Source organism: Pyxicephalus adspersus, chromosome Z, assembly GCF_032062135.1.
Source record: "Pyxicephalus adspersus chromosome Z, UCB_Pads_2.0, whole genome shotgun sequence".
NCBI classification, from domain to species: Eukaryota; Metazoa; Chordata; class Amphibia; order Anura; family Pyxicephalidae; genus Pyxicephalus; species Pyxicephalus adspersus.
This window is the reverse complement of record NC_092871.1, coordinates 59,638,521-59,662,934: the sequence shown is the minus strand read 5'-3', so window position 1 is coordinate 59,662,934 and position 24,414 is coordinate 59,638,521. Positions and strand designations below refer to the sequence as shown.

The following is a 24,414-nucleotide window of genomic DNA, read 5'->3' as shown; positions in this document are numbered from 1 at the left end:
TACTGATGATCATACTTCAGAATTTTTTCATTATTTTTGTAGGACTGTACCAATTTATGAGTCCAAAAATGTGACTGGGTTAGCAAAACTGAGTGTTTGCTCATAGAGTGGCGTTTGCTTGCCTTAACCCATTAAATATCTAAAAATTTTGCAATATGGGAAAATGTTGTATCAATGTTATGAATGTTATTTCTTGTAAAAGATATATCTTGATACATTTTAAATAGATAGAATTGTCTGTGCCAGTCCCTCTGTACTGTATTTTTAAAGAATGAAGCCACCTTGATTTTAAACCAGACCTGAAAGCTTGCACACACCAAATTCACACCTCCTTACTCCCTTCTAAGCACCTATGTTTGCCTAATTTTCATAAACACAATCAATATGTAATCATCTTTGTATTTCCCTGATCAGCTTTGGAACCAGAGAAGTCTGTACACATTCTGCTGTTAGAACATAAAAGTAGGCACACCAAGGCATCTCAGAAATAGGTTTGCTAGGCCTGCAAAATGGAACAAACCTCTAGTACAGGAACTGCTCAAAACAGCTACATTTATTTCACATTTAATAAACCTTGCTCAAGAAAGGGGATAATCTGAAATAGAAAATTCAGAGTACATCAGCGAATGAATCCCATCAGCAGGGATTATGAGATTCTCTCCTGACCTTTTGTTGTTATTGCCTGTCTGCTGCCTTCTTATGCGTGCACTTCATGCACAACTATCAATACATATTATTACATCTTGTTCTCTTTTTTTGCTAGATCTTTTTATCCTGGTGTAAATCACAGGAAATTTCCATATTTTAGCAAGGTCTACACTAAATTAGATCAACAATCCTTCTCAGTATCCTGTGCTATTTTTACAAGGCCCTGTGTATGCTTTCAGAATAGCATAAGGATTAATAACCAATGTCCCCAGCTCTGTTAATGCACATCTATATAGGCTAACCTAAGTAGAGCTTACACCTCACGTACCATCTAATGTAAGACTAATGTTTGGGGGGGCAAAATAGCCCAAAGTGACAATGACTTATGTGACATATGTAACGGTGTCTGTATCAACAAACTCATTGGTACAGGACCTCCAAAACTGTTTTGGTTAGTTAGGACTGCTGTTGGTCCTCCATATTTTGTGTAAAATGAAATCTAATTCCTGTCTGTCACTTAGGTCTGGTGATTAATCAGGATTGCAATATGTTGTTTACATTATCTAAACATAGCATTTACATTACCTATAAGAAAAGAGAGTATATCCCCGAGGACAATGCTATATAATCTACTATGGTAGTTGCCAAGCCAATAAGCAGATTAAATGGAGAGGAAATAAAGCGGCTTTTTATGGCAAGCTGGTTCTGTTAAAAAGTATATATAAAATCCTTTATTCTAAACAAAGTGAACGAGAAAAATAATATACAAAACAAACAGGGGACAGTCAACTTTGTACATAAAGTATATGTATTGGACTTACATAGTTTTTGAAGTCCAAATATAGACAGACCTTACACTCCTGGTTAATTATTCAATGCAAAGATAAAGTCTCATTTCCGACGCGTTTCGCCCAAAGGGGCTTCCTCAGGGAATTGGGAGACTTAGTATGTTCTATAGGTTTTAGCCATAGGAAGAGACATGGTATTTCCTGTTAATCCAGGATAAGTGTGTTAGTCAGGATGGTAGCAGAAAAATTTGGACGTCTTGAATACGGTCATTGTGTGCACTATTTGCGATGTATAAATCATTTTTGGCTTGTATCGTTGTGGTATAGTGGTATGAAAAAGTTAGGATGAGTACATCCTAACTTTTATGACTGTGTTTGGTATCTTTGAGGTATAGTAGTGAGGGCAAGCTTTCTGGACACCTGCCACCGGCTTGCCCTCACCAAACCGGAAGACATATAAGTTAGGATATACTCATCCTAACTTTTTCATACCACTGTACCACAACGATAATGGACCAAAAAGGATTTATACATCACAAATAGTGCACACTGTTAAAAGACATTAAAACACAAGGATTTATTTCATCTAGAATCGACACACATACAAAATAAAGTAACATGCATTAGAAATGTAAGTGCAAGTTGAACCCTGCAACTTTTCTAGTGAAATATACGTAAGCACCACAGTCAAGACATAATCAGTCTTTATACCAAGCACTGTGTAAACGTACTGTGTAAAGTCACATTAGAAAACCTACTCACACAACGACCGGTATTGAAAGCATCCAAATTTTTCTGCTACCATCCTGACTAACACTCTTATCCTGGATTAACAGGAAATACCATGTCTCTTTCTATGGCTAAAACCCATAGCGTCTCCCAATCCCCTGAGGAAGCCCCTTTGGGCGAAACTCGTCGGAAATGAGACTATATCCTTGCATTGAATAATTAACCAGTAGTGTAAGGTCTATCTATATTGGGCTTCAAAAATGTAAGAAACCTAATACATATACTTTATGTACAAAGTTGACTGCCCCCTGCGGGGGGATAAAAGTTATTGTGCAATTAAAATATGTTTTGTATATTATTTATCTATAGTTTAGAATAAAGGATTTTATATATACTTTTTAACAGAACCAGCTTGCCATAAAAAGCTACTTTATTTCCTGTCCATTTAATTTACATTACCTAAAAAAAAACTGTGTTAAGCCAAATGAGCAAGGTTTTTTTTACAAGAACGTAGGATATAATTGTGCAAAGAGGTAGTTATATTAGATTATTTACACATTTCCATCCCTGAAAATCGTCACAACAGTGTTGAGCTGCAGACCTCTCTGGCCAAGGCAGGTTTTACAGTAATCTTCTGACCTCATAGAGAAACCTGTAAGTGTTTAAACGTTAAGTGTTGCTGGACTGCAGAGTGGTTTTACCTTTTCGCTACACTTTCGGATGGTGGAGGTCAGCTCACTTACTACCATATCCACACACTTCAGACTCGGCTCCTTCAACTTCTGCACCTGCTTTTTCACAATGGCTTCAAAAGCGAGGTCAGGCGTGAAGAGTCCAGTCCTGTGCAAGTCAAAGGAGGACCCCGAAGAGAACACAACAAACATCAAGACCAAAGGTGGGGAAGGAAGTGGAGAAGGAACGGATTGATAAGGAAAGTAGCAAAATAAAAATCGACAAGTATGATCAGAAAACAGAAAAAGAAGATAAGATAGGAAGAAAAGTCTAGGACAGTAGCAGTGAGCAAGTCAGGGCACAGATTGACACAAGAGGGAAGAGGTCAAGAAAAATACATGAGGCAAACATAATAAGCTGGACCCTATGGTATGGTTTAAGAAAAAAGCAGGTGGGGAACAACAATATGAAAGAGAAAATTGAAGAATAGAGATGAAAGCATATAGCTCTCCACTGGATTAACCCTTCTCCAGAAGTGATAGGGACAAACACTGGGGGAATAAGGCAGATATGTCCCTGGTCAAGAACTCAGGGACTATAACAGAATGGAGACAGATGCAAAGCGGTTGGTTAGTAACTACATCCTATCAAAATGGTTACCTGAACTAACTTTCATTTTTATTAGGAAGATCCTATAATTTGTCCACCTTTAAATGTTCCCTGGTACCTAGTCACTAATTGCCAATAGAAAATAATTGTAATTGATACATTTTAACCTTGACTTGACGTGACTTGTTGCTTAAGTGATAATATACAACACTAGAGAAAGAGAGAGGGAAAAAGAGAAACCTAGAGATATGAAATAGAATAGCAGAGAAAACTTTTTGGAGAGTGATGACAAGCAATGATGTGGGGGAGGAGGAGTCTATATTTTTGGAGACATCTAAGGAGGAAATAATAAGTACATTAGTCATGGCTTCGGTACGCTTTACCTAATGTTAATTTTCAGTAGTACCCTATTCAGTAAATCCACACAGTAATTTCATCCATTACAGTCCATTTCTTTCCAAAGTGTATTGTAAATCACTGACTGTAGAATGCTCTTCATAAGACTCACAAATTCTCACACACTCATGCAAACTTGGTGGCTATGTGATCCTAATTTGTAATATTGAGTCCATGCACTACTCAAAAAAAAGACTTCACTATAAAGAGCATGCTCAGATAGAATTGGTTCAGCCAATCAGAGGACTTGAAGACCCACTTGGTTCCCTGCTTTCTGATTGGCTGTGTTCCCAGTTCATGCTGAGTCTGGGATGCCACACATGTAACTGGTGCATAATCTGGATCTTTATCCAGAGAGGTTACCTTCTTGGTGCATTGTCTAACGGTACTGATAAGCTCGGAAATGACCATATCCACACATTTCAAGCACGGTTCTTTGATCTTCTTCACTTGCTTCTTGACGATGGTTTCAAAGGCCATGTCAGGTGTGAAGAGCCCAGTTCTAAACACCCAACAGAGGGAGGCAGGTGATAAGGAGAATATAAAGCATTACCCACCAGTGATGGCAATGTCATAAGCTAAAAGGGTTAACGATTTGGCTAATAAGGCAATGCCACTGGCAGTCACAAGGCAGTTTGACTACATACTGGGTCCTGACCTAGGGAATACCCTTTTTAACTTTTAAGTAAATAGGTAAAAATCTGAACTTCAAAGAAATCTATTGCCTAAATAAAACTGGGATAAAGACCACATTTAAAGCTTGTGTCAAAAGGCATTTGGCTTGCGCAAAAGGAAAATGCAGCATACATTTAGGTGCATTCTGCTTGCATTTATCAGTTAGCCTGCTTTAATATTTCTATTGACTTTTATGAAGAAAGAAACATAATTCTGCCAGCAAATTTTTTTTTATTACTATTATTATTATTAATAATATTGAATGGCTCTGTGCAGCATTGCTGCACACACGGGGAAGTCACTGGTGGTAAATGTATGTGCAGGAGTTACTTGATCCAATCAGCAAGGGGGATCAACATCTCCACAACAATCTGTTGTGAAGCCAGTAGTGAACATAGTGGCGCCCATCCTTGTTGCAATGACAGGTCCTGAACCTGTCATCGGTGCAGGGTGACAGCACAAAGTAGGTATGTGCCATTATTGGCAAGTATGCTGTGCAAACTTTTTGATTATGGTAGAACTTTACCAACCACCAACAAGTTTAGTGCTACTTTACCTGCTTATTACTATCTTCAAAACTACATAAACATTGTTACAAAAATCTACTAATGAACCTTTACTAAATCATGTAAAATGCACAGTAAGGGCCTATTACAAAATGTGTGATGCCTGTTATGGATAGATGTCAGACAGCTGCCTTATTCTCCCAGTGGCTGCGCCTGATGAGTCTTAGAAGGGTAAAGCTTTACAAGCAAAAATATCCTAAGCAGGCATCTATGAGATTACTGATGCCTACATGTGAGAGCGTACAGGGAGAAGTATTACAGTGGAGCAGAACAGCACTAATGCATTGAACACTTTAAGCATCTGTGCATGCTATACGTGCCTGATGCCATGAATGTTCTTGATAGCATAACTGATCTCTCTTCGCAATTCCTTCTCATCAAACTCCATCTGTAAGCACAAAAGATTTAGTATTGTCATATAGAAAACAGACAACAACAATACCACAAAGAGTCTTTTCCAAAAATGTATTTTTTTACCAGCTAGTAATGGTTAAATTGGACCTGAGGAAGCTTTATGAAAGTATTTTACATTTAAATGCTGAAATGTATAGATTTCTGGGTAGTTGCGATTTACACAATCCTGTTAGAAGCAATTGATTATGTATGTCATCTTTATTATAGGCTCATTAAGGTCCAGTAAACAGAGGTATTTTTTAAACTAATACAAGTAAAGCTACGTAAACACGTCAAATTTGTCTCGCTCGATAATCGGCTCAGGGCGGATATCGGGCGAGAATCTGGTGTGTGTACAGTCTGCGTCTTTCATCATCCATGGATCCATCCTGGCGGATCCACGGACTATGAATGCCAAGCGATCCTAATGCAAAGGACGGGGGAGAGCGCACAGCAGCGTTCTCCCCCTCCCCTCTCCATAGAGCAGAACAGTGCTAGATGCACAGCACTCGTTCCTGCATCGTGCGGTTCTTATCGTTGGAAAGGACCATAAAAGATCCTTTCCAATGACAAAAATTGCACGTGTGTACGCAGCTTTAGTCTGAAAAGGCTAATATTACTTCAAAGGGGATAACAATGTAGCAGTATTCACCATAAGGTTACCAATGCTACCTTAAAAGCAACTCAAGCCTCCCGAATGTACCATCAGACCCTAGCAAAATTCCTATGCAAACACCAGCTTTATAAAGGTAATTTACTGCATAGGGCTAGGCACACACACACTATTAATTCCATTCCTGTAACAGTGCTCTACTTTGACAGGTTATGTTGCGCTATGAAAGTACCAGTTCTACAAAGTACCCTTAAGCATCTGATAAATGCATCCAAAAAAAAAAAGCTTTGCTAAAATCAACATTCTTTCCAAAAACTGATTATAATTATATTCACAACTACTATTGTTTATATTGTTTTTTGATCAGTTCAGAGTTTTCATCCAATTGATCAAAAATATTGTATTGCTACCTTAAGAAACTGCTGAATAGATTTAAATAGACTGATGAATGAGATCTTATCAAGAGTGTTTTAGCACTGCATAAACTTGCTAAATGCCCATTGATACTTACTAAATGTGTCCTGGATCTCCTGGAACTTAATATAAAGTGATCCTGTTAGGCCAGATCCATACAGTACAGAAGGGGTATTATAAAGTTATCTTTGTGGTAGACCATGTTTCCCAAATTCCCTCTGTTCCAGAGGTGCAACCTCTGTTAGACTCCTTAACATTCTCCATTTCTGGGAGTATCAGATAACTTTATCTGTCAGTCACAAGTTGTGGTTTAATCTCCTGAGCCCTATGTCACTACAAGTAGATGAATACAGTAGGAATCAGTATAAGCTGTAAAAGTGTTGAATGCTGAAGAGACTGATAGAGGATGCAGCTCTGATATGGGGAGAAGGTAACAGGCATGAGCTACCAGAAAGGTGGGTGTAAAGTTCATATATAGAGTGAAAATGACCTCTTAAATTATTTAGGTGCTTACAGACTTAAGATCAAGGCAGCTCAAAGTCTTTGAAATGCTCATTTACTTTGATATTCCTGATAGTAGCCTGGGCTAAGATTAAAAAAACCATGTGTGTATGTGACCTAAATGTGTAGAGTAAACAATATCTGTTGTGTAATGCATAACGACCAGACCAGCTTTCATTAAGATGTCAATTCTGAGTTGATAAAACCTAAAATAGAACTCTTTTTTGTACATACTGCACACAACTGTCAACTGCACTACATCACTAAACAACAATACAGGTTCTGGTTTTGATATCTGAAGAATGAATGGAGTGGTTCATTTTACTGCTTAGGGAAAAGTGCTTATGAAATAGTGGCTAGCTTTACCTTGACTAGCTCAAAAGGGAAGCGTTCATGGAAGATTCGATTAATTCGTGCACCACCAGACAGCTCGTAAGTGTCAATCTGATCTCCAGAGCCTTCAATACGCTTTTCAAAGTCAACAGCAAACTGCTGAACCATTCTGTAGAGAAGAAAAAATTAGGAAAATTTGTCTTTATTATTAAAGCACAGTAAAAAAAATAACCTAAAAAATGTATCGGTTAACAATTTGGAGACAAACGCCTTCTCTCAGAATAGGTATATTCTGGTGAGAGAAAAGTTGATTTTCACCAAAGAGGATCCTTGTCCAGGAGAGGTGAGCATGCAGATAAAAAGTGGTTTATATAGTGGTATTACCAATAAGGTTAGTGTGAGGGTTACAGGGAGATTAGTGTTACAGTAGGGATTACAGGGAAGGTTGGTATAAGGGTTACAAGAAGGAATAAAGTTAGGGCTATAGGTATATTTACTTGGAAGGTTAGTGTTATGTTTAAAAGGTGGGTTAGGGTTAGAGTTGGGGTTTCAAAGAAGGTTAGCATAAGGTTTAAAGAGACAGTTACATGATGTTACTAGCAGGTTTAGTGTAGGAGTTATATGAAACTACCCCCTGGCCTCCCTCAGTAAAGTTAAACCAGAGATCTGCTTAGTTACAGCAGTATTATCATAAGTAAGGAAAGAAAAAGGGCAGGCAGATTTGGATTTACTACAACTAAGTAGTAGTTGTTGTAATATTTAAAAAAACATTCACCATGGGAGGTTAAGCTGATATGAGAAGTATTATAAATACAGCCCTAAATATATACCTATTCATTCACAAAACTTCAAGGCTGCCTTCAACATGGTGAGGTTGCAATGCAGTTACCCCTTCCCAATGCCATAGAACCCTGTGTGTGTGTGTGGGGGGGGCTCAGTACTGCCTACTGCTGTCTGGAGTCAAATCTGAATACGCTGCGGTATGAGGAACTGAGCCGTTGGTGGGGGGGCCTGTTACACATGGTTGGCCACTTACCTTTTGCCCCCCCCCCCCCCCCCCCCCCCCATCCCCATTAAAATGTTATACTCATCATATCACATTACCCTGTCACACATTGCTATTCCTTTACTCTCTATGAACCCCAATTTTTTTTGCAAGAAAATGCTGTGTCATCACAGGATTAAAAAAACTATACCTATCATACCATGCTACCCTGTCACACGTATTTGGCCACTTACCTTCTGTGAACCCTAATTTCACAGGAACAGGGGGATGTAAGGACCTGATGATGTAGTAGTAAGAACATGTACCCCTTGGCTATTTGTCATTTGAATTCAATTTCTCTGGAATGATCCATTGCAGAGATTTTGGGGTTAGTGGCCCCCTATAACTGACAGGACGCATTGTATAGTGTAGTTTCTGCTCTTTGGTACAGGAATGGTAAGCGGGGGTTTAATATATGACCAGCCAGCATTATATTATAGCTTTAATTTTGTATCTTTCATTAATAAAATGTCACATTAATTAGTGGATAGTGCAGAAATTTTTGATTTGTCATCTCTTTTTTTTTTGGTGCATGTACGATAGGGTAACTAGAAAAATTGAATATAAAATGTAATTTTAAATTAAAATAATTCTAGTTTTGCACACAAATTTAATGTTTGTTTGCCTTGTGGCCTGCAAGTTTAATCTCAATGTCAACAGCGGCCCCCAGACGAAAAATGGTTGGGCACTACTATACTAAATGATCTCAATTTAATCACAGGAATCATGGAAATCTGGAGAATCTTTAGTATATATTGGAGATCCATAAAGGGTGCATTTTGCCTTCACCATAATTTATACTCCCTCCAAAACCACATTCAGCTATTCAGCCACATTCAGTACACACTGACACTACTTACTGGAGCAAGGCCTTGGTTTTACGAGCTGGATCATCTGGACGGAAATTCTTGTACTCGTCCACTTCCTTCTCGATGGACAAAAGCTGGCTTTGAAGTTTGTTCCGGAGGCCTGGAAGTGTGTCTCGAATATGATTGGTCAGTTGCTGCAGAAGGCAAAACACAACGGTCATTCATAAATACTAGGTGGTGGATCAGACCAGAGCCATATGGTTTGGTCCGCATTTAATTTTCCAATTCATAAGTATGGTTGTTGGTCTCACAGTTTCTTTTGAAAGTTTAATAATTATATTTAATATACATGATACACTCATTTGGCTGCTGGTCTTATTTCTAAAGAGACCTTCAGAAGTATCATCAGTCTCCCTGTAAGGGATTCTAAGCAGCCCTGAAAGAAATTTTAGCAACCCTGGGAGGCCCCTAGAGGACTTTCTTCTAGATGTACCACAACCCCAATGAAAAAGTAGGTTTCAATTCTAATCTCTGTACCAGAAAAACATTCTCCTTGTGCCAAAACAGTCTCTCGTCTGTGAGAAACTACCCAATATCAACTATATTGTGACTATATATGTCTTCTATATACTCCTGAGGAAGCCAGAAAGGCAAAACGTGTCAGTTTACAAGACGTTTATTAATACATCAGTATATGGATGTGGACTGTATAGTTGATGAGTCTATATCCCATGACTTTTAATGGATCCTGGATTAAAACTTCTGTATATCAAATGATGTAATATTTACAATATGAGTGAATATTAGCAAAAAAAACTTCTCTTAAAAGACTAGAAAAATGTATTTTTTCCTTGAATGGCTACTTTACAATGATGGGTTATATTTAAGTGTAAATGTCTCAAATAATTTAGTTTACAATACGTTTTATTTTATTTCAATGCAAAGGTTTTAAAGCCTTTTAAAGTCTTATAAACATGCAAAGGAAAATGGTTGTGTTACATATTCATTGATCGTTTGTGCAGAACATTGTAAAACATTTTTTTAACTATTTGCATGTTGTTTAATGTATTGTGCTTGTGATTCAACCATGAGAGCATCATTTACTAGACACTAATCATCCATTTGTAAGCATATAAAAGAAAGATCCAACATGGGAATATCAGTGCATTATATGCAAGTAGAACACCAGGGCAGATTTAGTATTTTTGCCATTGGCAAAATATATCTCATTCCGATGCCTAATTTAAATAATCCTTAACATAATACTAACAAAAGGAATTGTTTTGCAAGTTTTTATGTATGGGCTCAATGTTTTTTTGCCCTGTGTACAGGGCGAACTTTAAATGTTTTTTTTTTTTAAGTGGAATTTTAGGTAAACTTATTCCTTCCTTCCAGTTGTATCTTATACTCAGGAAGTCATGGAACTTATCACTGGTGTAGAAAAAAATAAAGGTCTGACAGAGGTTCTAATTCTTTTCTACTCAGTACAAACCTAAAAAAAAGGATATGGTTGGAATTTAAAATTAGTTTTTTTATTTTAACCAGAAACAAAGCATAATTTCCTAAAACTGACAAAAACACAAAAATGGAAATGGTACTGATCTGCAGAGAGTTGCAAGGATTCTCATCTCCTTGCTTATGCAATTGGCTCACTGATCTTCCCTGAAGTCTGCATTGAGCCTGGGATCTGATAATGGGCATCAGCAGAGTAGTTGTGTTTTAGGAGGTTTGTGGTTGGCTAAGAATACTTTATATCAGGAAGAAGGCTGGGGGATTAAGTGTTTCCAGTTAGAAGAGTTATCATATGACTGCAGTAAACTATTTTAACATGTTATTAAACTAGCAAAGGTAAAGATCAACAATACTGAATCCAACTTGTTTTTCCCAAAATAATTACAATTCACTTTAAACTACTGTTTAATTTACAGTTGCTTGGTCCTAATTTAGGCTTTTGTAAAAGGTACCTGATTGAGAACTTTTTGTAAATATGGGGTCCCCATGCGGTCAGCAAATTGTCGATAAGAGGGGTGTGACAAGAAAAACTTCCTCTCAGCTGCCAATGCGGCTTGGATATCTTTCTTACCATCAATATCTTTCTGGCTTCTGTTTACAACTCCAACATAACCTATTGATAAAAAGATCAGGAATTAGGACAATTCTGCTCATAGGAAACACATTTTACAATTATTGGCAAAAATGTGGAAAGACTTGTTCTTACTACTACCCCATGAAACATGTAGATTGGTTTGCTTGACAATAATCCTATCATTATTTACAATGATAAATTATATTTTTTTAAGATATATAAGTTTTTTTTTTCACAATATGTTACACCCTGCCTAAAGTGGAATCAACTCTGGTCCTGATCCTCCCGAGTAGTGTTGGTGTTCGAATTTGGGTTGTCCGTATATTCGACCCAAATATGGTCATTCAAATTCGACGGCACGATTTCGACATCCCCACAGTGCCTAGGGGCCTTCCCCATAATGCCTAGGGCCCTCCAATAAGAGCAGGGATCCTCCTTCTATCTCTACTGGCTGTCTGTCACCACATGCCACACAGGTAGCCATTGGCCTATATAAGGCCAGGGCTTGCCTGCATTTACCACTCGTGACAGAGATCTTTTAGCAGACACAGCCTCTCTGTGCTGCTGGCAGTGTTAAAGTTAAAAAAAATTGCTGTAGTTCAATAGTTAGACTGTTTCACTATTAGTCAGATAGATAGTTGTATTGTACTGTATTGCTTCTGTCCTGTAATCTACTCTAGTCAGATAGGTAGGGTGTTTCACTGTTTGTCAGATAGATGTATATTGCACTGTATTGCTTCTGTCCTGTATTCAGTCAGTGTGTTACATACAGGCAGCCAGAGCCAGGGTACCCAAACGGCGTGCACACCATCACACTTGTACCGAGAGATAGTCAGACAGACGCAGTGACGGACGTCACATTTGTATACTGTGCTGCATATTACAAGTGCAACGGCTGAAGGGAAGTGCCGCACACAACACACACTGGGCAGTTGCATTTTTTGGGTAAAACCCCCCACCCAAAAAAAATCTGCTTACTTTAATAATTTACACTTTGTGATTTCTTTTAATATTGATTTGATTGACTGTGTGGTCCGCACTCAGTCCACAGAAAAAGAGCAGTTGTAGCAAGTAACTGATTGAAAATTCATCAGACAGACGCAGTGACGGACGTCACATTTGTATACTGTGCTGCATATTACAAGCGTCATCGCTGAAGGGAAGTGCCGCAAACAACACACACAGCGCATTTTTTGGGTAAATCCTCCCCCCCAAAAAATCTGCTTACTGTAATAATGTACACTTTGTGAAGCATATTAGCTCAAAAGTAGTTTGCAGGGTGTGAAGTCACACAAACATTTTACCTATGTCTAGCCAAAGAGGAAGGGGCATCTTTGTCGGGAGTGGCAAGGAAAGCAGTATGGGTTGGTTTTTAACTGCTGACAAGAGAACAAGAAGCAAGCCGGACCTTAGACATTTTAGCGCTGCTGGTGGTGGCGTGCACCTATTACTACTGCGCCTTGAACAACAGGTAGTGGAGTACATGACCCAGCCTGGGTCAAGTGATTGCACTCCCTCTTCCTCCCAGTCACAGACACAGGCCTCACAGGGGTCCCAAACTTTAGTCCCTGATACACCTCTTCCTCCTACTTCTTTCTCCTCAGCTGGAAAGTCTTGTGCAGAGCAGAATGTGCATGAGTACGTGGAGGAGTCCCACCAAGGGGAAGGAGAGGCAGAGCAAGACGCATTACTTGGAGACCCACAGTTGTTTGGGTCATCTGACCCTGAAGAGAGTCAGTTCACAGGCTTTCCCCCCTCTTACTTTTCACCCCCAACACTCTGAGCCAGACAAGTCACTTCAAACTTGCTCCAAAAGCCCGCTGCTTCCTGCTGGCACATACAGGGAAACTGTCTCTTCTGAGGAAGAGGAGGGGCACGCAGATGATGGTGATGATGATAATGATGATGATGTCCTTGATGATGGGGCCAACAAGAAGATCATCATAGGCAGGAAGAAGAGGAGGAGGTTGCAAAGCACCCTCAAAGGGGGAGAGGGAGGAAGAGGGTAAAAGCTGCCAACACTCTGAGATCTTCACGTACCAGTCAGGCAAGTCATAGTTGGCCATCGTTGGCAGCTGTCACCACAGGTGTGCCTCAACAACCCCGGACCGCCACCACCAGCACCAGTTCGCTGTTCACCCGTGTGGGCATTTTTTAGACTCCACAGTGATGACAAAACTATGGTCATGTGCAAACTGTATGCTCATCAGTTGAAATGAGGCAAAAACCCAAACAAACTTGGTACAACTTGCATGAGCACACATTTAAAAAGCCACCACCCGGTAATCTGGCAGGAACACCTGGGCAAAGCACAGAGCTCTGAGCGTCGACCTCCGCCACAGAAGCAAGCAGCAACTACTAGATCTTCCTCTGCTGCCTATCCTCCTTCTGCCACCAAAGGTCCCCGTGCTGCTGCCAGCAATTTGAATGGGGGATGTAGCCGATTATTACAGATTTCAGGCTCCACCAGCGGTGAGGAGGAACTCGAACGCAGAGCGGCTGGTGTTTGTCGCATTGCTAGCAGTCAAGACCAGGCATCATTGCCTTCCCTCACACCTTCTACCCCATCGTCCAATATTTCTGTGGTTAGCATTAGCAGCATCCAAACTTCCATCCCCCACATGCTGGAACGCAAGAAGAAATATGTCCCAAATGACCCCAAAACAAAGCCAATCAATGTAGCAATTGCAAAGCTGATTGCGTTTGAGCTCCCCGTTCTGTTACACATTCCTTTTCGTGAACCCACAGTACATAATGCCCAAGCAGCAGTATTTTGCACAAAAATTTGTTCCTGGTTTGCATGAACACGTGCAGAGCAATGTGTCCGTGGCCCTGCAGCACTCTGGCAAGGTGCACCTGACAACCAACGGTTGGTCGAGCAAGCACGAACAAGAAAGATATATTTCCTACACAGGTCACTGAATAACTTTGGTGTGAGCAGGGGAAGATGCAGCTGCAGAAAGGCCTGCATACCTAGCACCGCCCAGAGCACAACGCCACGCTACCTCCTCCTTTGACTCGTCTGCCTCAACCTCTTCCTCCAGGGACACTTTGCCGTGGAAACCCAGCACCAACCTGCAGTTTGCTATTTCGGTGCACAAGTCAGTCACCTCCATGCCTCAGCTCCCTCAGCAACACTGGCGCAACCATTCTAAGTGCCCTGCGGGAGCAGGAGGCCATATGGCTTACTACGCACGCACTGCAGCCAGGCAAGGTCGTGTGTGACAACGGGGCCATTCTGCTGGCAGCCCTGCGTTCTAGAAAACTCACACATGTACCTTGCCTTGACCACATCATGAACCTCATGGTACAACGCTTTCTTGCAAAGTACCTAGGCCTCCAGCCGCTGTTGCTGAATACATAGCTAGTGAAATGAAGATCATGTATTAAGGACTGTGGAAAATTTTATCTTCCATGTGAATATATACTGTATTATTTACTATATATTCCCTAAAGAAGAATTCTCTTGAAAGGATAGGGTGTAGAAGTACACTTGCATAATGAAAAAAAATTTGTCCTCACCTCTTCGCAAAGGTAATAGCTTATTTTCCAAAATATCTCTGGCATCTGTTCCTTCATCCATCAGGTCAAGTTTGGTTATGACACCAATTGTGCGAAGCCCTATGTGAAAGAGGTGATAAAGGTGTTATCTGTTAAACTCCTCTGCTAGCATGAACATTGTTTGTACAAATAATTTTAACAAACCAGCCCAGATTTAACAACCATTAAAACAAAAAAAAATGGAACCTACATGGTTTCTTTCCAAGTTTAGGAAAAGTTTATACACCTATCTAGAGGGCCAGGACTGAGTTCTGATGGGTTGCAATGTTAATTAGAGTAGGTAAATACCTACATACACCTACCTATTTGAAATACAAACAGTTTGATAAAGTTCAATAAAAACATGCAAAGAAGAATGCCAGAAAACATGCCAGAAAACATTTTAAATTGAAATATGCTGACTCTAATACAAACCTTTAGGATCCACTTCTTTGGCGATTTTCAAGGCATCTGAGTTTGCCAGATCTGAATTAGCTGGGGACACAGCTAGAAGGAGGCAATTCTCCTTGGTAACAAACTGCATAATCATTTCACGGATCTGAGACTCAATGTCCAAAGGCTGGTCACCAACTGGGACTTTGGTCATACCCGGAAGATCAACTAGAGTTAGGTTAAGCACTAGGAGTAAAGCATAAAGGGCTAGGATTAGAATACATACAAGAACATTTTTTTATTAATATTAAACAGTTTTGGTAATCATAATGCCAGGAAATAACACTATTACTTCCATTGTAATAATTGTAATAATTTGCAGAAAGCGCTATGCAATTTAAATATCACCTAATGTAGCACACTACAAAAATACAGAATAAACATGTTTTTGATCGGGTAACATCTAGAATTATAAGGTAAAGCTATCCAGATAGCAAAGACCAGCAAGCAATTTGGAGTTTTCAGTAACATTGGTCAACAAACATTTTCTTGCCAAACAGATTTAAGTAATTTTAGGTTATGTTAGGTTTGATACACAGATTCCAAATACGGTATTGGTTTTGACAGATTGGCTCTGATTTTGGAAATAATGACCTCAATAATACCGTCATAGAAAACTAATGAAACATGAAAATTAAGCAAAATAAACTAGATATGCCTATGTATATAAAATTACATTTTTGAAATATTTAATGTAAATATATTCTATATTCAGTATATTTACAGAACTATTTTCAAAGACGTCATTGAAACACTCCGTTTGTACGATATCCTTTTATGCTGATGATTAGGACAATCACATTGAAGGCTATCCCATCTGCCGTCATACCTTTCTTCCATCATCTTTATATCTTGATAGAACCTCTCCCCTTGTTCCTCACTGAAATCGCCAAGGTTTTCTGGAAATTTTTGCAAATGGCTATGGAGATAGTGTATCTTCATGCTCACAGTAGCACCCAAATTTTTAAAGTTTAAGAACAAGTTTTATACTAGTTCTTCATAATTTTGTGCTTTATGGTTACACATGGAGTTCTTGACAACCATGACATAGCTGTGCCAGGAAGAAACTTCAGTATCAGTCATGTAACTTGTGAAATTTGAATAATTTATCAGTTTTCAAATCTGGGGTCTAGCAAAGATTCCTGCTTTTAATTTTTCAGTACTCAATCCAGGGAAGATTCTACAAATGTATTTGAAGCAATCACCGTCCTTGTTCAGAGCTTTAACAAATTGCTTCAATAATTCCAACTTTATGTGTAGTGGAGGGAGAATGATTTTTTCTTTGTCAACCACTGGCTCGTTAATGATGTTCGCTGCAACTTTTTTCATGTTTTCACTTGGAGGCCATGTCACTTTTTTCCAGTGATTCTGCTTTGCTCTACAATCCCACAAGCAGATGAAACATAGGTACTTTGTGTATCCACTCTGCTGTCCAAGTAGGAAGTTAATTTTTAAATCAACACATATGGATCATTTGTGTTCATGATAGCAACGGTTTTGTAAGACCATTTTGATATTTTCATATTCTTCTTTAAGTTTTGTTGAGTGACCAATTGGAATTGATGCATTCAGTTGCCATTATGCAGAACTTCGAGTCTTCTTCTCTGTATTCTGGTACTCCCATACGGGCTAGTAGTCCAGGGATGTTACAACAGTACACAAAGTCTCCATCTTCACTGGAATATGGTGGGAGTGTCACCTCTCTTGTCCTATAAACCGTTATTTTAACTTCTGGTCTGAGACAGTTCTTTTCTTTTAGCCTGGATGCTAAAAGTTCAGATGTTTGTTTTGACAGACTTAGGTCACGTATTAAATCATTGAGCTCTTCTTGGGAGAACTGCTGGTTTGATGAAACACTTCCTTAATATTCACTTCCACTGCTAACTCCTGGATTACACTCCAAACCCTGTATATCCTCCATGTCAGATACAGGAATATCAGGGAGTGTACTGTACACTGGTATGGGCACATCAGCACCATGCGGCAGAGGTCATCTTGCTGATTTTAAATCAGGGTACTGACACTTGTTTTTCTTGTAGCAATTGAAACATTTTACATTCACAGCACAAAAATAATAATCATTATGATGATTTTTGGGCTCTTGCTATACCATAGCTACACCAAATTTCAAATTTTCAGTTTTCCATTTTTCCACTGATGTAGACACTCTACACAAGTTTTGCATACCATATGGGGAGCCCAATACTTATCTTAGTTCCCCATTTTATTACCAAAACATGCGTGATATGCTTGTTTCACAAATTCTGTAATGCTTCTCTGTTTTTGCTGAGAATATTCACCACAAATGTAGCAAAATACATTAGGGTCATTTAAACAACGTCTTCTTGAAGAACTCATATTTCTGTAAAAAAAGAAAATGTATAAATAAAAAGAAGGCAAATAAAAGTTTTTTTTAAAAAAATGCTACATTTAATATATAAAATGCAAAACATCAGTGTAAATAAAGATTGATAATAATATGCTGTATTAACATTTGTTGTTGGTAAAATCCTCTATTCCGATTCCTTTATCCCAAGATAAATCCCTAGCCAATTCAATTAAACTGATGTCATTTCTGGATTCAGCAGACCTGAATGAAGTACACTAAATATATTAAAAAAATTCTTGGCAAATGAAAAACATTTTTTTTTTGTTGATCTCTGTAATATATGTAAGATAGCAATATTTACATACACAGACTGGTAGCTCACCATTTGGAGAGTAAACACGAAGGTTTATTGGCACAGGAGAAATGCCTTTGTTTGTTCCAGTGATCCGATCAGTTTCAGCCTCAATTTCCATTCTGATCTCTTCAAAGTCTGTAAACTTCTTTCCCTTGCAGTGCAGAAACTCCCCATGTTCTATAACATATTAACATGACATAAAAAAAAAAACATAACGTCAGACACTAGATTCACATAAAAATTACCATTTATGTGGGAAAGCAAGAACATTTTTGGAGTGTACAAAATGGAAGAGAAAAGGTATTAAAGCCAGGAGGAGCATTTTTTTATAGGAGGAATAGTTGCTACTGTATTTCACTTTATTTGTAGTGTGTGACACAGGAAATGCCAGAACATGTATATGACAAAACAAAACCCATTTAAAGAGAACAAAAACCTGTTGGCATGAGCTCTCCTCCTACTGTTTGCTTACAAATGAAATAAAAAACAAACAGCATCATTAACTACCTTAAAATTATTAGCAGAGGCAGAGTTTACTTATGGATGCTTACTTGAAGTGTAACTTTGCCTTCAGTTCACAAACATACGAGCAGGCAGGATGTTTATTACAGAATACACATAGGGCATGATTTATTAAAGCTCTCCAAGACTGGAGAAGATAGACTATCATAGATGAACTTGGGTGGTTCAGCAAACCTGGAACATATTTCTTAAAATTTAGCAAATGTTTTCAACCCTGGACTAGATCCATTTCGGCTTTGCGGGATCAGTCAGGTTTACCCATGATAGTCTATTTTCTCCAATAATGAAGAGCTTTAAAAAATCAGGCCCATAGTGCCTCATCAGTAAATGGTACTGTAATAATAATTTATGTCACCCAGATCTGGACAGTATAGATGGCTGAATATCACAAACCTGGAAGAAGATATTGGCGCTAGCAAGTGAGTTCATGAACACTGCACTAATGGAAGGGAGGTAAACTTTAAAGGTGCATCCTAAAAATTGCAGCTGTTATTACTAGACTACATCATACCATTAATTTTATTTTGCCCTGAGATCCACAGTTACAGTTTTAAGAAGGAGATATAACAACTTAGCTTTATTTGCAAAGAGTATCTTTATCAATCTTATGTACCTTGTATTTATTATTATATATAACTAGGTACACATGCTATATACTAGGCATTAGCAAACTACGGCCCGCGGGCCATATACGGCCCAATGGGGATGTTTCTCCAAAAAGAACCCCGCTGGGGGGGGGGGGGTCCGCACCGGCCAGAGCCATGGAACACGTCCCCGGGATCAGAGCCTGCGATGGGAGAGTGGGCAGGTTGTGTGCAGTGACACAGCTCGCCCACTCTATGTTTGCAAGCTCAGAGCCTGCGATGGGCACATGGGCGGGCTGTGTCCCTGCACACAACCTGCAAACTCTCCCATCGCAGGCTCAGATCTGCGATTGGAGAGTGGGCGGGGTTATGCCATCATAACGTCACATTCAGTGACGTAATGATGGCATAACCCCACCCACTCTCCCATTGGCCCGGACCTTCTGTCAAATTTTTTTTCAGATTGTGGCCCCTGTTTAAAAAAGTTTGCCCACCCCTGCTGCATACCCTATATCATAATAGTAAATATACTATATATACACCCCCTTTCTTTTTCATGAAACATGACTGTTTTGTTTTTTACTGCCTCAGTCTTTAAATCCCTTGAAGAAGCCTCTTAGGCGAAACGCATCAGGTATTGGGACAAAACTGTGAAAAACATTTTTTTGTGACCAGGTGTGATATTGTTAACACTAGCTTAGGAGGACTATGTCTAGTTGAGGAACAAGTACGGCAATTCTTATGTATTAGAGTTGTCATATTTTGTAAATTAAAATACTATTGCTTTTACAATAATCTTGCCTAAAAAAAGCCTTCTTCCCTCTTCTCCCTTCAACGAATTATCCTACAGGGAATGGCTTTCGTGTGCATTTTATGTTTTCCCAGCAAGGTTAAGGCCTATTTATTGTGTATCTGCAGTACAATTGAATGATGGCTATTTTCCCCCCAGATACTTTTCTACTTGTATTTTATTTGTACTTTATTTGTTTCAGTTCCTCATCCAAATACTATCACTTTACAGACTTTATAATGGCAACATCACAATACATTTCAGGGTTATCGTATAATGTCCACTTTGCTCATGCTTGTAAATTTGTCATTTAATAATGCCAACAGCAATATATGTTGTCTGCTGGAATGAATGTTAATGATTGATGTCAATGATTCTTAATTACTATGTTTAACTACACTGTATATATAAGGCTGAGATATTATCCCTTTAGAAGACACAGACTTCCTCTTTTCCAAAGAAATCAATTTTCCACTCTACGTAACATTTTGCATTATTCATCATATAAGGAGGGTGTGTATTTACACTCCACAATATTCAATTTCCTGTATGAAGAATAAAAAGTAAACCTTATTAAACTGACGATATGTACTCATGTCGTGTGAATTTTGGTTTTTCTTGCATCCTTCCTAATTATCATGATACTGGATTGGACTGTTGGAATATTTAAATTAAGCTTTACAGTAGGATTATAGACCCACCAATATACTAACAGTAGAAAATGTCATATGATATAATTTCCAACCTCTAATGCAAGGAATACCCCCTTTTCCCAAACCAAGTGAGATGGCCATTTATGTGCTTTGAACCCTAAACGGAATTTATTTTCCTTTGAAAACACATGATTTGGAGGAAATATGATCAGCAACAAAACTGAAATAATCTACACAGTAAACTTGGGGTTCACTTTAAAATAAAATTTAAACTTAAAAATGCCAATATAATAAATTGCAGTGTATTAATTCTTCACTGTAGTGACAATATTATTTTTTTCAGGCCAAACCTATTTCAGAAAGTGTAGAAAATACCCGGTAATCTAATCAGAAATGGTGTGAGCTTGTCACTTCCTTTGTGTTGAACTGAAATCACAAACAATCTATCATCTGTAATACTTCCTGCACACTCCATTGGATAGATGAAAAGAAAAAAAAGTGTTAATAGCCTAAATCTGGGCTGCCCAACCTACGGCCCACGGGCCACATCAGGCCCGTGGAGCTGACAGATGCGGCCTTCTCCTCATTCCCTTCGTGCTCCTTGTCCTGCGGGGGATGGGGCGTAGTTATCTCCTTTGTAAATCCTATCTCCTTCATTAATTGTCATAAATATTAGACGAATTGAAGGTACACAGGGGACCATAAGTTTAAGCCCCCTAAACATACCAAGTTTCCAGATTTGGGGGTACAAGCATAAAATTCTAACAACAATCAGGGATATTTTTACATTAGGAGGGCTATTTTAAGACCAGGGTCCCCAAATTGCATTTTAGGGACCCCCGGGGACAACTCAACATTAGGGTACTGCCAATTGTCTGTGCACTGTGATGCACCTTAAAGTTCACAAAACTTTAAGGCTGTGTTCAGAATGGTGGTGGGGTTGCAGTGGGGTTACCTCTTCCTCATTGCATGGAACCCTGGCTTGGTGTAGATGCTCAGTACCGCTCACTGCCGCCTGCAGTCAAATATGCAGACACTAAGGTGCGAGGGACTAAATGGCTGGCGAGCTGCCTGTTACACATGGCTGGACACTTACATTCTATGAACCCTTAATTCTCTGGAACAGAGAGATGTTGCAAACTGGAAATATGGGAAGAAATGTTTTTGTCCCCCTCTTACCCATTTAAAATGTTAAACCCATCATATCATGTGAATCCTAATTTCTTAGGAACGGAGAGATGTAGGGACCTGAAGATCTAGTAGTAGGAACATGTACACTTTGGCTATCTGTCGCATGAATTGCATTTCTCTGGAAGTATCCATTGCAGAGATTCTTGATTTGTAATTTCTTTTATCTGGTGCATGTATGCTACGGTAACTGGAAACATTTCAATTTAATTTCATTTTAAATTAAAACTATTCTAGTTTTAACCTTACATCTTTAATGTTTGTTTGCATTGAGGCCTGCAAGTTTTATCCCACTGTCAACAGCGGCCCCCAGATGAAAAAAGGTTGGGCACCACTGATCTAAATCATGACAGCAGCCTAAAGGGACATACAGTACAGTTAGATGTTACCCTACAACAGTAACTTTGTTACTAGCAGAATTACTAGCTCTGCATCTGAATGAAAATATTTTTCTTTACTACATATAAAAATGCTTCTTCGCAGTTTGAAATGTAAAAAAAAACAAAACAGACTTTCAAAGGTGTTAGTTATAGTGAACATTTTAGATAGTTTAAATAAAAGCTATCTATAATGTTCTTCAAAATGCACCATATATGCACCAAATATAACTGACTACTATTATTTGTATTGGCCATTGAATGATGATCCAAACGAGATCAGGAAGTAGAGTCCTGTAGAGCTGTCAAATTTCTGTGACTGGAAACTATTTTTGAAATCATTTCCAGTGACAGGAGAAAGAAAAGGACACACAGGGAGGCTCTGTTCTATGGAAAAAGGAGGTGGGGGGATGAGCAAGTAGCACCCAGCTGTACTCTGCTCTATAGGAAAATACAACATTTTCCCCCATTCAGTTGTTTATCAATCCACTGGGGCAGAATAATGAATGACGTCAGGTTACCAATGTACACATGCTAGATTTTAACCCAAGTCAAGCACAACTGTTTGTCTTGGGCAACAATCATCTAGTACAGTGGTTCCCAACCTTTTTTCATTTAGGGCGGCTGTTGACATTGAGATAAAACTTACAGGCCACAATGCAAACAAACATTAAAGATGTTCAAAACGGATCCACTACATCACCTGCTGGGATTGCCCTTAACAGGTCTTTCCAACCTCGCATCTAGGCTCACTACACAAATTTTGGTAGCATTTCGCACCCTTATCTCCACTAAGTGGAAATCTGTCTCCCCTCCATCACTAGAAGATTTATACGCCCATATTCAGGATGTTCAACTGATGGAAAACCTTACTGCTCTACTCAGGAACACTGTCACTAAATTTGAACAAGTTTTGGAGCCATGGGATGATTATTATGCTCAACTGCAGATATGATGGTCTCCTTTGCTCCCCCCTTTTTCCTACAGTAAATCGCCTCAGAAACCCCCTTTCCTTTTCCCATCCTTCCCCATTTTAGAGTCAGGTGTGATGTCATGTTTTGTATACGGGAATCTCCCGGTTTGCCATGTTTATTACCTAGAACCACATTGTTTGATTCGTACTCTACTATTGGTATTTTGTTTTTGTAGCTTTTTTTATGTACATGTATGCATATGTATATATATTTGTATGTTATTATATGGTTTTGCTATTATATTGATATTGCTCCTGTATACTATGTTAATATCTATGTTCTTTTTGTTTTGTCTTATTTGTTGTATATGTAAAACTTTTCAATAAAAACTCAGTTTCATAAAAAAAAAGATGTTCAAAACTTGAATAGTTTTAACTTAAAATTAAATTAAATTGAAATGTTTCTAGTTACCATAACGAACCACATAAAGGAGTTTCTGCTAGAAAATTATATTATAAGTTATAGTCAGCATGGCTTCAAGAAAGACAGTTGTCAAACAAGTTTACTCTCTTTTTATGAGGAAGTAAGTAAACAGGTAGACAGTGGAATAGCAGTTGATATAGTGTACTTGGACTTTGCTAAACCATTTGACACTGTACCCCACAGACGGTTAATAGGCAACTTAGGGTCGATAGGTTTAGAAAGGTCAATGTGTAAATGGATAGAGAACTGGCTTAAAGACCGCATCCGCACCGCAGAGGGAATACATTTGGGGGAGTCAGAAATGGAAAAGGATCTGGGGGTTCTGGTAGATCATAGACTTAATAACAGCATACAATGCCAAGCTGCAATATCAAAAGCTAGTAAAGTACTTTCTTGTATTAAAAGAGGAATAGTCTACAGAGATGGAGACATTATCCTGCCCCTGTACAAATCATTGGTCAGACCACATCTGGAATATGCAGTCCAGTTTTGGGCACCAGTTCAAAAAAAGGACATTGTGGAATTGGAGGGAGTGCAGAGAAGGGTAATAAATTAATAAAGAAAATGGAGGAGCTCAGCTATGAGGAGAGATTAGCTGAACTGAATCTATTCTCCTTTGAGAAGAGACGTTTAAGGGGGGATATGATCACCCTGTATAAATATATAAATGGTCCATATAGAGAACTCTCTTCTCCATTATTCACTTTGAGATCGATACAAAGAACAAGAGGGCAGAGGAAAAGAAGTTTATGCCTCGGATAAGGAAGGGATTCTTCACTGTAAGAGCTGTGAAAATGTGGAATCGGCTCCCTAAGGAAGTAGTTTCAGCAACTACTATAGATTGCTTTAGGGAAAATCTGGATGCTTTTCTAAAAGCACAGAATATAACTGGGTATTAAGGCTTTAAAGTAAAAATAACAGTGACTGTTGATCCATGGAACATCCGATT

At 38.8% G+C, this 24,414-nt stretch overlaps 1 protein-coding gene across 11 annotated transcripts in view; it reads right to left on the bottom strand.

Annotated features, from left to right (window-relative positions):
* The window catches only part of DNM1 (dynamin 1), a 140,644-nt gene that overhangs the window by 86,661 nt on the left and 29,569 nt on the right, over positions 1-24,414 (bottom strand). For 9 of the 11 annotated variants that reach the window (XR_011923393.1, XM_072430556.1, XM_072430555.1 and 6 more), the window contains exons 3-10: positions 17,982-18,131; positions 15,253-15,456; positions 14,800-14,898; positions 11,156-11,316; positions 9,243-9,385; positions 7,371-7,506; positions 5,404-5,471; positions 4,206-4,344 (exon numbers count right to left, since the gene is read on the bottom strand). Coding sequence is in view for 10 of the 11 variants with exons in the window: in XM_072430556.1 (XP_072286657.1) it covers positions 4,206-4,344; positions 5,404-5,471; positions 7,371-7,506; positions 9,243-9,385; positions 11,156-11,316; positions 14,800-14,898; positions 15,253-15,456; positions 17,982-18,131 (1,100 nt within the window). In the remaining variant the exon portion in view is untranslated. Of the gene's footprint in view, positions 1-2,866; positions 3,006-4,205; positions 4,345-5,403; positions 5,472-7,370; positions 7,507-9,242; positions 9,386-11,155; positions 11,317-14,799; positions 14,899-15,252; positions 15,457-17,981; positions 18,132-24,414 lie in introns of all 11 variants that reach the window. The other 2 variants (XM_072430547.1, XM_072430551.1) reach the window with 1 other exon arrangement.